Raw genomic sequence first — 14,742 nt, forward strand, 5'->3', positions numbered from 1 at the left:
CTACTTGGATCCTGGGCTTGTTAAAGGTCAGTTTGATCATGTGACACAGTGCTTTTGCTTTTGATTCCAATAACCAACATTGGTAACACTTTTCTCACGCAGTCAGGGATTTGATGTGCTGTGCAGGATATTGGCAGATAACGGTGGAAGTATCTGCTGCACTTGACGGACTGTTCTACATTTCTGTTGAGTAGTGGGTTTTGGGTCATTTTTTTTTCTTGGTACTGCAAAATGTAGATGTGGGTTGTGCCCTACTCTCCCAGTTTTTAGAAGACACCTGAAGTTGAGTTGAACAAGTCTTACTTTCTTTGGTTGGAGACTTCTACAGTTGTTAATGGAGCTGCAGCTGAGTTAATAATGTCTAGTGGGCTAGGGCTGGAATCTTAAATATTTCAGCCATGGATGCCTGAGCAGTCTCCTGCTTCACAACCAACATACAACTTGTGGCAAATGTTTGCACCTGCTTATTATCGCTGGGTTTAAAATGTTGCAATAAGATTTGAAGGTGTTGGAAGTAGCTGTTGAAATAGAAGGAACTTGGGGTTTAAGCCACAGCTCCAGGAACTGTTGCTAGTCCTGCTATGCTTTCCTGCTATTTCCAGCAACTGCATCAGGCAGTTGCAGAGGTAACAGTATGGATTATTGATTTGATGTATCTGTTACAAGTTTTTGTCCTTGAGACAGTTGGTGTCCAAAGCAGCAGCGGGGAGTTAATGTGAAAATTCATTTATTTCCCTTCTGGCTGCTTTGCACCACTTAGCGCTGGGCATCAGGAGATGGTGCATTCCTTTCAGGTTTAAGGAAGTTCCTAAACAATGTGAAACCAGCATAGCCAGCTCATGCAGCTGGGGATTGCCTTTAGCATGTGTTGGGAGCAGCATTTGGATGAACAATCCCCATGTACATCTGCAGCATTTCATGCTCCAGTAATTTCTACCCAGGGCTGAGGATCTTTAAGATTTTTTGTGTGTGTGTTTTACTGTTTGTAGAAGCTGGGGTAGCCTACAGGTCTCAGGATTCACTGAGTCATCTTCTTTCACTAGCATACAAAATTCAGACTTGCTTAGATGTGACCTCGTGCACGTATACACTGGTGTCTACGCTGACCTCTGTCAGGAACTGTAGACTAGATTGTCAGTCTGCTTTAGTGTGTCAGCCCTCTCTCAGCCCTCTCATGTTTTTAGAATAGACCCTCTGCTCCCATTATATTTGTTCCTTGTATTTTAGCATTGCCCTATTTTGTTTGTACCTTGAAAATTAAACGCTATTATTTGTTTCAAAACCTGGAATTGTTTTTACTTTTGCTTTTTCAATTATGTCCCATCTCTGTAGCTCTCAGGTTTCATCAGGAAATACAGTATATTTGACAAACGGACTGTGTCGGCAGGCTGTAAGTTAAACTCCAGGGGGGAATTGAGCCTTCAAGGTTGCACCAGTATATTTTCTGGGAGGCTGTGGATCTTCTTGAAACCTTCACATTTTATGTGAGCAGAAAAGCTTAGCGCTTCTAAACAAAAGCCTTTTTAGACACAATGGCAATGTTGTTATGCCTGTGAACTTAACCTTGTACTCATGACAGACATTATACCACAGATGCAAAATAGCTAGGCAAGCTGTTTTTGTGATGCATTTTCAGAAGCAACTGCATTTTGAGTCCTTTAGGTTATAACACTTAAGATAATCTAGGTGTAGCCTAATGTAGGTTGCAGGGGTTTTATAGGGCCTAGCCAGAGCTTGCCTGTTTTGCAACTGTGCTAGAAGCCTGGCTAAGTGCTGGCACATCAAGTTTGCCAGCAGACTGCACATCATCCAGTGTGGTCTAGCTGACAAAAATATAGAAAGGTTGAGTCAAGCCATGGGATGGTATGATAGGTCCTCCTGAAATACTTGCAAGCAATATGTACTAGAATTTGTGTGAAAATGCTACTGTCCTGTAAGCTGTGTTTTCTGTTTATGAAATAGAAGTGCTGATGTGCAAGAAAAACTTGTGGTCTGTGAAAAGCATGTCATGCGGCTGTTATTTGCTGTGTTTTGATTTCGGTGCTAGAAAAGGAGCATGTGCAGTTGGTTTACACAATGAATCAAAACAATATTCCCCACAATGCAGGTCAGGATTTTCTTTTCAGAAGATTGTTCAGAGATTACTTAGGTTTCCTCTTGCAGGAAAAGGACGAGCTGTATAGCGCAGTCCCACAGCTGTACTCCACTGTCGCTGTGCCCAGTTTACATCTCCCTTCAGCTGGGCTCTGCAACCTTCCCCATTGATTTCTGCGTGCATGGCTGGCTTCGTCACTGCTCATCTGCTGAAGAGTGACTGACGTGCTTTACAGTCTTGTATGCCTGGAGTCACTAGTGTAATTTGGTGACAAATCAACCTCACCAGAAAGATCTATTCAGACGTCATTCTTAGGACTAACCCCTAACAATATCTTTGATCTTGAAAGTTCCAAGTGACTGGTTTCCTAATTCACCCACTTACACATTCATTGCCAGACAGAGCAGTGTACTTCCTGAAAGTGTTATGTGCTGCACAGCAGGAGGTGTGTGCAAGCGGAACTGCTATAACAATACTAATGATGATCATTCTAGTGACAGGCTGTGTCTGCACTCCAGTGATTTATACTGTTGTTGTAAAGGAAAAAAAGCCTGGTCCACAATGTTCAGGAAAAGCGCTGCTGGAATGCCCGTAACAATCAGCTTCCTTGTGAAAAATGCGGAACAGATTTTAGTCTATCATCCCAGTAAATACAGTCTTTCTTTTTTCTATCCCTTAACCTTTACAGTTTCATGAGAATATGGAGTTGCATCTGATTCATGCTAGGGATTACCTACAGCTGTGGATGTGAACTGCTTAGGCGGAACAGGTTACCTAGAATTAGGATAAACTTTCATGGTTGCTCTACTTCTGGCACTTCTTGTTCCACGTACTGTTACGAAGCAGTTGTGGAAAGTAAGTAGTAGTTCTGGGCTTAGTTTACAGCTGTCTCTTCAGGCTGTGAGTTAAGTAGCAGCATCAGGGTTTAAACGGCTGAGCTTTAAGGTTGCTTAAGGGTTAGTGGAAGAATGTAGGACCAAGGCACAGTAAACCAGCTTTGGAAATCCAAAAGTGGTGCATGCCATAAGTGGAAGTTTGTCTATGTTGTTTCTCAGCCAAGTAAGAATAAAGTTCAGTGGCTGATTTCCATCTCTTGGGAATTGAGTAATAGTATTTCTTTCTGCAGGAATACTGTTGGGATACCAACTGCTGAAACCTCTGGAAAACAGAGTGCCACGAAGGAAACCTTGCATCAGGTTTCTGGGACAGAGTTTGCCTCTGGTGCCGCAGTGGGGAGCTGTGATCACCTCGCATGGATCTTGGAAAAGGTGGAGGTCAAGGGCCTTTCTTTGATCCCTTGGCTCCCTGCTGTGGGCGCCGGCTCCCTGTGTAGCATGAGGAGGTGTAGGATACTGAGATATATAGACGCATATGTTTGTTGTTTTTTGTTTTTTTTTTTAATACCGAGGAAAAACCCACAGGAGGCTGAGGGGAGATGAGGCTTTACCCTGGGAAGGTCTGGCAGGAGGCTGATGCTTTCTGTAACTGGCTCAGAAATACAAGTGGGGAGTTCAAAGTACAAGGCAGATGAACAAAGAAGGTAACAGTGTGAAACTAGTAGCAGCAACCCCAGGGAAAACCAGAACAGACAGGGAAGAGTATTACAAAGTGCTCATCAAATTTATGTGCAAATAGCAATGCTAGCATTGTACGTGATTAACGCCTCATTTGACTGAATCCTGTCTGGATGAAAATGCATAGATTTAATGTTTCTGTCACCTGGTGCCTTCTACCCGCCATCAGAGGCTACAGAAATCGTTCGCCAAAACAAAACCAGCAGGCTGACGCTTCAAAATGCTTATCAGTGCTGAATCAGGGGCTTTAAAATTTTTACCACTGTAAACAAAGAAAACTGAACTCCGAAATTGTTTACACAGAGAGAAGCAAAAATTCATCATTGTGCCTCAGAGAAACACGAAGTATGTGAAGCGTACTGTTAATATTGCATAATCAACAGACAACTGTCTGCTTTCTTGACAGTGATTTTTTCCAGTGAGTAAAGCTTTTTCTTTGCATACTTCCCCCCCCGCCCCCAGTTGCTAACTCTGACAAAGCTTTCCTCAGGGTGTCTGAATCACAGCTTATGAAATACTGCTGGATGTTCCCGGCAGGGCCCTTACAAGAGCCACAGAAAAACTTCAATTCCACGTTCATTGCCTTAGCATAATGTTATGCTATAGAAAGGGGACTTAATGCAGGAAACGGCTTCTGGAAGGTGATCGTCTTCACCCTTGTACTCACTTCCATGGGATGCATGGTGATGACTATCTGACAATTGCTTGAAATTCTGCAGCCAAAAGATGGAAGAAATTTTACATTTTTCTGTCTTAATCTACATTCCTCTATCTTCCCATATAATAAAAAAATGCATTTTCTAGGATACATTTCCAAGAAATAGTTAAGAATTAGTCAGTTTATTTTCTATAAATTAACTCAATGCTGGCTGAAGTTCAAGACAAAATGCAAAGCAGATACTGAATATTCATAACTTAGAAGTATTTTCCTGTAACACAAATAATACAGGAAAAGGAAATTCTGTTCCTTATGAGTACTTATATAGCATGTCTATACATAAGTGTGGATAAATTCCTAGCAGAACGAGGACATCCAAGTCCTGATAAGGATGGAATGCTATTAAAGGGGAAATGCTTAGCTAGTATACGGAACTTAGTTGCTAGAGTAGAGAAGCAGTAACCGCAACTAGGATAAGATGATGACAATGAAATAACCAATGAGTGAGCTGGAGGCTTATATGCTTGTCAGATAGACAGTGGTATGTACGAATTACAAAAGTATACATGATCGTGTGTACGGGGCTTGGAAGAATATAAAAGCTGTATGCAAAGGTATAATAAACGGCTTCTGGAGATCATATTGGTCGGTGTCAGGAGTCCGGTCTTCTGCACATAAGATGTCATAAAAATTAATCAGAAATGGATCAGGTTATGATATTTCAAGAAAACACAGTTTGCATTTTATTCATGTTGTTTTTCAACCAACATGGAACTTCAACATTTGTTTTTACAAAGGCCTTTAAATCTCATTATGTCTAGTATGCAACTACAGTAATTGCCATTTCATGTTATTTTATTTTAAAAGTACGTACAATGAGGCATATATTTCTAGATTGTGATTATGAAACAATTTTCTTCCCTCGCTTCCAAGGCATGCCAGATTTACTGTTTCTTTAACCTGATTTAATCATGCATGATACCATAAAACTGGTGTAAACCCCGCATAAAAATACAAGTGTCAAAGCCTGGGAGATGGATAATGCTCAGTTAAATGCAGCAAGGATTTCACCAGCACCTGCAAGATGAGTTACATTTTCTTAATTCGTTGCCCTTAAAGCTCATTCCATTTCAAATTTCAGCTTTGTGAAAGAAACGGATCTTTGGACTGGCTCTCACATAAACAACCTTTCAGATGTTAATTCTGACCCGATTTACACCTTTTATATACCACACGTGTTTCAGTATGGAGTTGGAGAGAAATTTGGACATAAATTCAGGTTTAATCCCTGTAATTTTAATTTGTTTCTTCTATGTTTTCCCCTATTCAGTCACTTTGAAATAACAAACTTAGCATTTTGAATTTGTAAGTTCTCTGGCTCTGACCTAAAGAACTCTGCTGGATTATTCCCCAGCCTTCCAGTACCTCTGGTCAGGATCACAGTGCGTGTACTTTAAGTAGTATCGATTGCCTTTGTGTATGAAATATTTTTGAAATAGAAAAATTAAACATGGTAGAATTGCTATATTAGGAATATAGTAACTTATCTGGGTCCACTCATCTCTTGTGAACTCTAGGTGAGGAGTAAATTGGAGGCTGGGCTCACTGCCCATGGGTTGGGGGAAGGAAGGTGGGGATTAAGGGTGTGTGTATGTGAACAGACGGCAGACTCTAGCAGGCACAGTGGAGAAATGCTTATGGAAACACGTCTGCACCCCGTGGGGGATGCGTACATATTGTCAGGGGAAAAGCTTCTGAAAAGTTTCTCTCAAAAGCTTAATCTATTACTTGTGCAAAAGTATCATGTGTCCCATCACTCAGTGTAGTTTTAAGTGCAGAGGCACCAGAAAATCAGCTATAACCTTGCCTGTTTTTCAAACCTATTTCAAAATAGCCATTGCTGTTCCAACTAAAGATCTACACTGGGGCATCCCTCTAAGCTGGGGGACAAGAGGCTGGAAAGCAGCCCCACAGAAAAAGATCTGGGGGCTGAGGTTGATGGCAAGTTGAATGCGATTCAACAGCGTGCCCTTGCAGCCAAAAGGGCCAACTGTGTCCTGGGGTGCATCCAGCCAGCTGGTTGAGGGGGAGTGACTGTCCCACTCTGCATTGGACGGGTGCAGCTCCCACCTCCAGTGCTGTGTGCAGTTGTGACACCTCAGCATAAAAAGGACATCAAACTATTAGAGCGTGTCCAGAGGAGGGTGACCAAGGTGGTGAAAGGTCTGGAGGAAGATATGTAAGAAACAGCTGAGGTCACTGGGTTTGCTTAGCTTGGAGAAGAGAAGGCTGAGGGGTGACCTCATCACAGCCTACACCTTCCTCAAGGAGGGGAATGGAGGGGGAGGTGCTGGTGACCAACAACAGGACATGAGAAGATGGAATGGGGCTGCGTCAGGGGAAGTTTAGGTTGGGCCTTAGGGAAAGGTTCTTCATGGAGAGGGTGGTCAGTCACTGGGACAGGCTCCCCAGGGGAGAGGTCATGGTCCCGGGCCTGTCAAAATTCAAGGAGCGTCTGGATGATGCCCTTAGTCATATGGTTTAGTTTTAGGTAGTCCTGTGAGGGGCAGGGAGTTGGGACTCGGATGATCCATATGGGTCCCTTCCAACTTGAGATACTCTATGATCCAAAGGACCACACCAGCTGAAGAAGGCTGGAATGCAGTGGGCTCTGGCTTATCTTCCCATACAGCTGATGTCTCCTTTCAGCCACTGCGGGGAGGGTAGTGAGGAGCTAGGAATTCTGCTCTTGCAATCAGGCTTCTTTATGCCAGAGAAATTTCTGTCTAGGACACTCTGGCCTATTTGTTTCAGGTCTACAACTGGAAGGCAGAGGCAGGTGGAAAGAAACGAGGTAGGATTTAAACTACCATCAAAGTCCTTCAGTTTATTACCAACTTCTTAAAAATTGGACAAAACCAAAAGCTGACACAGTAATATAAACTGGGGATCTTGAAAACAATCACATTGTACACATTTTGGTGTTACTAACAGTAAAGCCATTATTTTCCATGGTGAAACACCTCAGTATCTACACAAATTTCTTCCTGTGAATATGCATCAATGATATGATCAAGTAGGACACATGGCACAGTGCCACCCACTGCACTCAGTGTAAACATTTAGATGGTCAAAACTGGTTTTATTTACAAAGTTTTTCATGCACAACAACTGACTTTTGTCTTCTAAAATTACATAAAATATATTTAACAAGAGGATGACATTGCGTATTTCTAAGAACAACAATGAAAGAAGAGGAAGCATATTAAAAAGCTTAACTAAAACCAGCAAATAGTCGAACTGAGGTAAAGTTACAAAACAACCAACCCTTGTCACTGATTACTGGCTAAAAAGCAGTTCAGATCTCCAAGCCAAGAACTGTGACCTGCAGAAGAGCCAAGCATTATTCCTTGATATTTTGAAGTAGCCTTAGTAAATGAGACTCAATAACCTGTTGAACTAAAGCAGAGAAAAAAAAAAAAATCAGGTTAATCAGTGTTCAGTGTTTTTTTTTCCACATCTTTATGGTTGTACTATTTTTTCCTGGCAGATGCTGGCTTGTCCTGTACAATCATTTAATAAAATGCAGGGATAAATTCACTCTGGGTAAGAGTTTGCATCCCTTCAGAAACTGAAAGCCTTGTATAATGCAAAAACAATATACCCAATAAGGCAGATGATAAGTTTTGGAAGTGATGGAGGTTCTTAGGCTTGAATAGGCAGATAGGATACGGAAGGAAATATAAAGGCAAAGTAGGCAAGAACATTTATTAGAAACTACGACTGTGGAATATTTTGAAATTGAATTCTTGGAAGTAGTCCTGCATCTAACAGCTGTGAAGTTGCTGCTCCCCTCCCATAAGCACAGAGCTCTGCTTGGAGAAGGTACATGTGCAATGCTGGGCTTATTTTTGGGTTCAGTTAATTTCTGTGACGGCAGATGTTTCACAGCTTTTAAAATGAAGGCACCATGAGGGAAAAAACATTGAAGAGCCCATTCTCTGCCTCTATTTTCCAGAACCAAGTATGGTAGCCTAATTCACTGATCGTGGCACCATTACTGTCTGCCTCCAAGGTAAACTAGAACTAGTCTGACAGGGCCAGAAGGTTTTGCAAACTACATCATACCATGCCCATCAACAGAGTGGCAGGGTGAGGGGCTCAGGCAGGCTGCAAGCCTCTTACCATTGTCCAGCGCCACACAAATGCCTTTGTACAAGCTGGGGAGCAGCTCAGCTCCCCTTGTCTGAATCATGGCTGCATCAGCCCTACACACCATTATTTGTGCCCAAAGATGCAGGTCCACGTCAGTGACATTTTCTTACTAGGCACTGGCTTTCTGAGACAGGGATGGGAGCTCCTACCCATTTTGGGCTGGTACACTTAGGTACATTAAGACTTTGAGGACAGGGATCATCTTATAGCTGCAAAACCTCTACTAGGTCATTACAGCAGCTACATAAACAAGGAGCAGTAAAAATACAAATCAAAGAATTTATGTCTGCAATACTCACCACTCCGATAGCCCAAGGCTACAGCCAAATCCATGGAATTATAGCCAGCATCTGTTTCAATAGTTGGATCAGCACCACTTTCTAGGTAAAATAGGAAAAGAAACTCATACTTCTGACAATGAGAACTGATAGTACTTTCTTACTGATAATTCAGTTTGGACAGTCTGCTTACCGAGGAGAAGTTTTACACATTTCACATGGTTCCCATGTACTGCATACAGCAGAGGCGTGCCTCCGTTCTGCAAAAGCAGGGAAAAGCCATAGTCACTGAATAATTGAGCAGTCTGCAACCATAATTCCTTAACACACCAGTATACTTCTGTGTATCAGTAAGAGACTTCACAGGTTTTATAAAAATGAGGTTCTGTTTTGGTTCTTCACAACTTCCATCTTTTTCTGTCTACTGTTTAGACTGTAAGCTCACTCTTCTACAAGGACTCAGCATTAGTCTTGTTCTCTTTTTACCAAGAAGTCAGAACGAGTAGGGCCAACTTCTTATCCTGTCAAAGTTTTGAAACTCTCAGATATTTCAGTAGAACGATTTTCAAACCCAAGCCAATGCTGTGCCCTGTTTCAAATTTCTGACCAAAGCACCCTCTGACATAAATTAAAGCTAGAGTCTTACCCAGTCGTACTCGTTGACATCAACTCCACAGTCGAGCAGCATTTTGACAATATCTGTGTATCCTTTACTGCAAGCCAGTGAGAGGGCACTTTCTCGCCCTTTCCCCAAAATCTGAGGATCTGCACCCTGAATTAATAATAGTAATTAAAAAAAACCCAACAAATTAACCATGCTTTTTTTAAATGTGAGGTTTTATGCAGAACTTAACTTTAACAGTTTTAAGTGTATAGCAGCAGTGACAAACTTAGGAAGGCAAACTGAACTAAAAAGTAAATAAATCTAAAACGAAGTGTGGTTTTTTTCCTTACATTCTGGAGGAGAAATTCCACTACTGCTATCTGCCCATGAGCTGCAGCCCACATCAGAGGGGTAAATCCTTCTTCATCCTTATGATTGATTACATTTTCTGTTTAAAGAAAAATATGCAACTTAGTAATCCTCTTCACTAATGCACTGAATGAGCTGGGAAATACATTCACATGTCCATGGTGAATGGACTGAGGTACCAGTGTGTCTTATAAGACATTATCATCTTGATTTTAAAACCAAAATTCCATCCCAATAGTAGTGCAAATACCTTTGTCCAGAAAACAAAAAACATCCAACTGACCAAAGTAAAATCTAAGATTTGGGTTTATTATTTTTTTTAAAGTTCTATCAGTCAAGCTCTCTTTTCACTCAGAAATGTTACAAGTTGTCCATAACCTGGGATTTATCTTTGGAAAGAAGAAAAGGGCTGCTTGAATAATAAAGAGGTACATTCTGTATTATACTGTAGAAAGTGTGTTTTTCAATAGTGAGCCACATAATCTTGTAAAGAATTAGCTTGTAAAGCAATATAGATAGTGTAACTCCATTCCCCCCAAAGCTCATGTAGTCAATAGGGTGTTCTGTGGAAACAATTACGGTCTACTTTTAGTGCAGCTGGAAGAAGGAAAAAGAACTTATTTTTAATAATTCGCTGACTGAAATAGTTGAGTTGGAATTTTTTTTTAATATTGAAGTATTTTAAAAGTCCCATGCTTATCATAGCACCACAGTACACATTTGTAACTGTTGCACTCCAGAACCAATTTACTTTCCATATAGACGGTTCATTACAAAGTACATAGACTTGGTCACTGAAAGCATGGCTTATTACTAATAATACAGTAGGAATACACTACTAACAGTACTCATTTCAATATGTTATGTAGAGTTGAAGTTTTGTATATGTGTTATGGACATACAAATGTCACACTGAAGACTATCACACAACTCAGAATGAGTAGCACTATCATATTGCAGGTGTGAACCGTGGCTTAAATTACCAACATATAGCTCTATATATTGATTGATTAAATAGAATTGGAAAGCCACCAGTAATAGAAATGTGTTTGAAATTACAAAGATAATTTAAAAAAAGTTAACTCTTCTGATAGAATGAACAGATTCTCCCTTCTCATTTCCGCGGATTACCTATATAGCTGGGGAGCAAGGGGAGGAAGGGATTTACCTACAGTTCCTAATAATGCTAATGTTCAATTTAAAATCCAGATCATAGCAATGAGCAGATAAAAGACTGATGTGAAACAACAGTCCACATCCACAACGAACAGATACCTCAAATATCCTTTAATCTGTACCAGAATTGATTATTTTTTTTTTAATACAGCTTTGGGGAAAAAAAATCAAGTGCAACAGGGTATAAATGCCCCAAAGAAAAAAGGAAGGCATTTCACCTCTCTCTGTCTCACCTTGTTCAATACGTGTGGCCAGGTACAACATTTCTCCCTGAGCAGCCAGCTGATGAACTGATAAAGCTGCAAAAAGGGAACCAAAAGCATGCATTACACCAATTTTCATTTTGCTATATTTGAAGCTGGGCATAACATGTCCACTGGCTTGAGCAGTACAGAACTTGGATTTGAGAGCGTAGTTTTCACCTTATACTCTGAACTGGAACCACCATCTTAAAAACTGAAAAGTTTCAAGGGAGTTTCATAGGTTTAGGTAATTTTTTAACCAAAGTATAAATCATACTCAAAAGCAAAGGTACTTGTTACACTGACTCTTTACAAGGCAACACGCTCTCTTCTCTGCTGCTTGGTCAGCAACCCCACATTAAAAATATTTATCAAATGAAAATAAGCATCTTTTGATGAATTAAGGCTGTGTAGTTTAAAAATGACACTTAAGATATCACATGCCATCAGGAGACCTGTCACACTGCTCAATAAAGCCCGTAGCATGACTGTCAGTCACTACCATGTGGAAGAGACTGGGCATTACAAAACTATACACAAGACGACATCTACAGGGGAAGAAAAAGATTGGGGGGGTGTTTAATTTTATTTTTAATAAAAAGTAGCAAGCATTGAAAGCAGAACGATTCTTAAGAGGTTGTAAAGAAAAAATCTCTGATGCCACAGTAAACTCTGCACAGGTAGATGGTTTTGAAAAGTACAACTTGGAGCAGGTCTGAATGGTGCTCAGGAGGGAATACATAATATCCACATTATATAATAACAAAATTAGCTAATGAATACATAATATGTAAGTGTTTGCTGTTCTCTTTCTATTCACTACATGAAAGTTTGTTGGTGTTTTCTTTTTTCCAAAAATACTGTATTTTGTTCAAAGGTCTATGTTGCAGCTCCAGATTAATTTTTCCCATGCAAGCAGCCTTTTTTTTTTTAAACATTGGACTTATAATTTATAGAGGAAATAATTTATAGATTAAGTAAATTACAGAGAATTAATTTATAAAGAAAATGCTTGACAATTAAGAATAACAACCCCCCATAAATAACACTGCCTTCTTGACTTCCAAGATCTGTGACAATCACAATGTTTGCAGTAGTCTGTAGCACTTACCTATCATCTAATTTTAATAAATTCTACAAGATGCACAAGTTCTGGAAACAAATATATGAACAACATTAACTTAAAGCTTAGAAAGGATCAGAAAAATCTTTATCTATATTTTTTTAAACCAAGAATTGGATCCTTTGCAGAAAATACGCTTCAGTTGTAAATTCAATACATCAGGTGGATTACTATTTTATGGCTGTAAACGTATCAAATTAGACAAAACTATCTCAGTGTTTTCTTCCTGTGTTAAAGTTCATTACAACACCAAAAAAAAAAAATCAGAAAAAAATCTGACAGGCATCTAACATACAGTTCACAAGATAATTATTAACAGTAAGACAGAAGGATACTCACAGTTTACAAGCAGAGGTGTTGTAGAGACTTCGTTTCCCCTGTGCTTGTTAGTTAGGGTAGTTGATTGCTTTATTGGTGAGAAGTGCTTAGTAGTTGATGGAGTATAAACATGTCTTACTTGGATACCAGGGGAAGGAGAAGTGTGGATGTTGCATTCAGCTACATTGAACAGAGAAAACAAGACAGGATTTTAGTACTCGTAAGAAGATTAAAAGAAATCCACAGATTCTAAGCCAAACTAGAAAGCCCCAGTATCACAAGAGCTTTAAAACCCATGGCAAGTAAGCTTCGTGACGTGCTTTTTCCGTTGTGTATTGTTAAGAGTTGAATAAAGGGCTGTACTTATTTCTGGCATAAAACAATGTTGCTACCCTACAGGTTCAGCATGGCATAATCTCACCCAGAGGCAGGTTGGTGTCTAAATGAGGTAAGCCTTCATCTAGATTATCAACACACCTGGCATGTTGATTTATCAGGTAGGATGGCTTCACTTAACCTGGCATATCCTCACTAACAGTCGCCAGTGCAATCACATGATGCAGCTCTGGTCAGCCACATAGTCAGGTAACTGCTCAGCTCATCCCTTTGCCCACTCTCTAACCAGTCCACTGCAAGAGTGGAGGTGACCTTCACTAATTTTCTCCACCAGGACTTTTTCCACTCCTGTTGTGTAAAATTGTAACCACATTATGAATGCCGGATGAATACTCATCCAGCAGGGAGAGAGATACTCCACAATTACATAAAATGCAACAGCAGGTCACCACTTAGAATTCAAGAAGTCATTTAGTGCTGCTGTGTTAATTTGTACTACATTTTCTAGCTTTGTATTAGAATCTAACAGCATTTTATTACAAAGTATGTATGTTACCTTGGCTTCTAATTCTCAAAAGTAGGTTTTGAGAAGCAGCTGAGAAGCCAAATAATTTTTAAGAAGCTAACTGATTCGATACTGGAAGAACAATCTTAAGGGAAAATAATTTTACATTAATAATCCATTATGCATATAATAAAAGTGTTAGGGGAATAGATCTTAGAAAACTATTATTGTTTAACAGACATGTAAGGCAGAGGTTGTCTTTTTTTTAAAAAAACCAAAACCAACGTAACAGCTTAACAGGATGACACAGTCCACACATAACAATTTGTACCATAAAAGTTCAACCTTTAAATAAGACAGATGCCACTTCAAGGTCAGAGTTAACTTGGTCTTGAATATTTTTACTGTCCTCCTCATTCAAAGATTTCACAAATCGCGAGCAGACGTTCATATCAAATCTATTCGGCAAAATGAATTTCATTCCCATGGCGACACTCTGAGCCGGGCCTTCCTCTGTGCTAGAGTCAAGCTGATGCTCCACTTTAATGTCCGGCATGGGTGGAAGGCTGTAGCTAGTGGGACATTCTTCTACAATTAACTGGGCCCCAGCATCTAAGTTTGTTGAAGACGCCATGGCCTCAGTCACGCAAGAGTTGTTTTACGGAAGATGTTTCTTCATAGTTTCTATCCCAGCGCAGTTCTGGCCAACCAAGCCCTGTCTAAAGATATCTTGAACAACCTGCAACTGAACACATGTAACATAGGTTAACAACATTCTGGTGAAGTAATGCTTTGTTTAAGCTTGTGGCATTTGGCTTTGATAGTCAAAACCTTGGTGAAGTATCAGTCTTACTGCTGTCCCGAGCTATTGACCAAATACTCCATTTAAATTTCATCACATGGATATTTAAGCCAAATTCCACAATGAAGCCAGTAGGAGTTTTATCTAAGCAACACTTCAGAATATTGGTCTGGTTGCAATAAAAAAACCCACCTCTACCAACCACCCTTACACCAAGAGAAGAATGGGCTTTAAGAAGAGGACGACTTCACTGCCTAAAAGCACTAGGCTTGAAGGAAAAGGTGAAGTGACTTTATGTCCCATTATGACTCCAAGTCTTTTCATAACTTGAGGGAACTAAATGGCTTCCCCCGCACGCCTAGGAAAACGGTAAATCCCCTTTTAGACCGACGACAGCAAAACACCCCAGAACACCCGGAGCTTTCTGCCAGCACCGCGGGAAGCCTA

At 40.3% G+C, this 14,742-nt stretch overlaps 2 protein-coding genes across 2 annotated transcripts in view; one reads left to right on the top strand and one right to left on the bottom strand.

Annotated features, from left to right (window-relative positions):
* Positions 1–5,031: 5,031 nt before the first annotated feature.
* On the bottom strand, positions 5,032–14,736 carry ANKRA2 (ankyrin repeat family A member 2). Its single transcript, XM_009642185.2, has 9 exons — positions 14,488–14,736; positions 13,839–14,238; positions 12,674–12,832; positions 11,203–11,268; positions 9,775–9,872; positions 9,467–9,592; positions 9,014–9,080; positions 8,842–8,922; positions 5,032–7,786 (listed from the first exon to the last, which is right to left on the bottom strand). Exons 2-9 carry the CDS (start codon positions 14,125–14,127, stop codon positions 7,731–7,733), a joined length of 942 nt encoding a protein of 313 aa, XP_009640480.1. The 5' UTR covers positions 14,128–14,238; positions 14,488–14,736; the 3' UTR covers positions 5,032–7,730.
* UTP15 (UTP15 small subunit processome component) overlaps positions 14,590–14,742 on the top strand; it is a gene marked incomplete at its 3' end in the record, with an annotated part of 9,807 nt that continues 9,654 nt past the window's right edge. Inside the window, exon 1 of the mRNA XM_009642187.2 lies at positions 14,590–14,664. Within this exon, the coding sequence (XP_009640482.2) occupies positions 14,590–14,664 (75 nt within the window). The remainder of the gene's footprint in view (positions 14,665–14,742) is intronic.

Source organism: Egretta garzetta, unplaced genomic scaffold (genome assembly GCF_000687185.1).
Source record: "Egretta garzetta isolate BGI_Z169 unplaced genomic scaffold, ASM68718v1 scaffold617, whole genome shotgun sequence".
NCBI lineage: Eukaryota > Metazoa > Chordata > Aves > Pelecaniformes > Ardeidae > Egretta > Egretta garzetta.

Bases quoted from the DNA above. Each gene is read 5' to 3' on its own strand.
- ANKRA2 (XM_009642185.2), bottom strand. From the start codon at position 14,127: ATGGCGTCTTCAACAAACTTAGATGCTGGGGCCCAGTTAATTGTAGAA. The intron at 9,873-11,202 runs GTGAGACAGAGA...TTCTTTAAACAG, and splicing joins GGCCACACGTATTGAACAAG to AAAATGTAATCAATCATAAG. The intron at 7,787-8,841 runs GTGAGTATTGCA...TCTCTGCTTTAG, and splicing joins AGCCTTGGGCTATCGGAGTG to TTCAACAGGTTATTGAGTCT.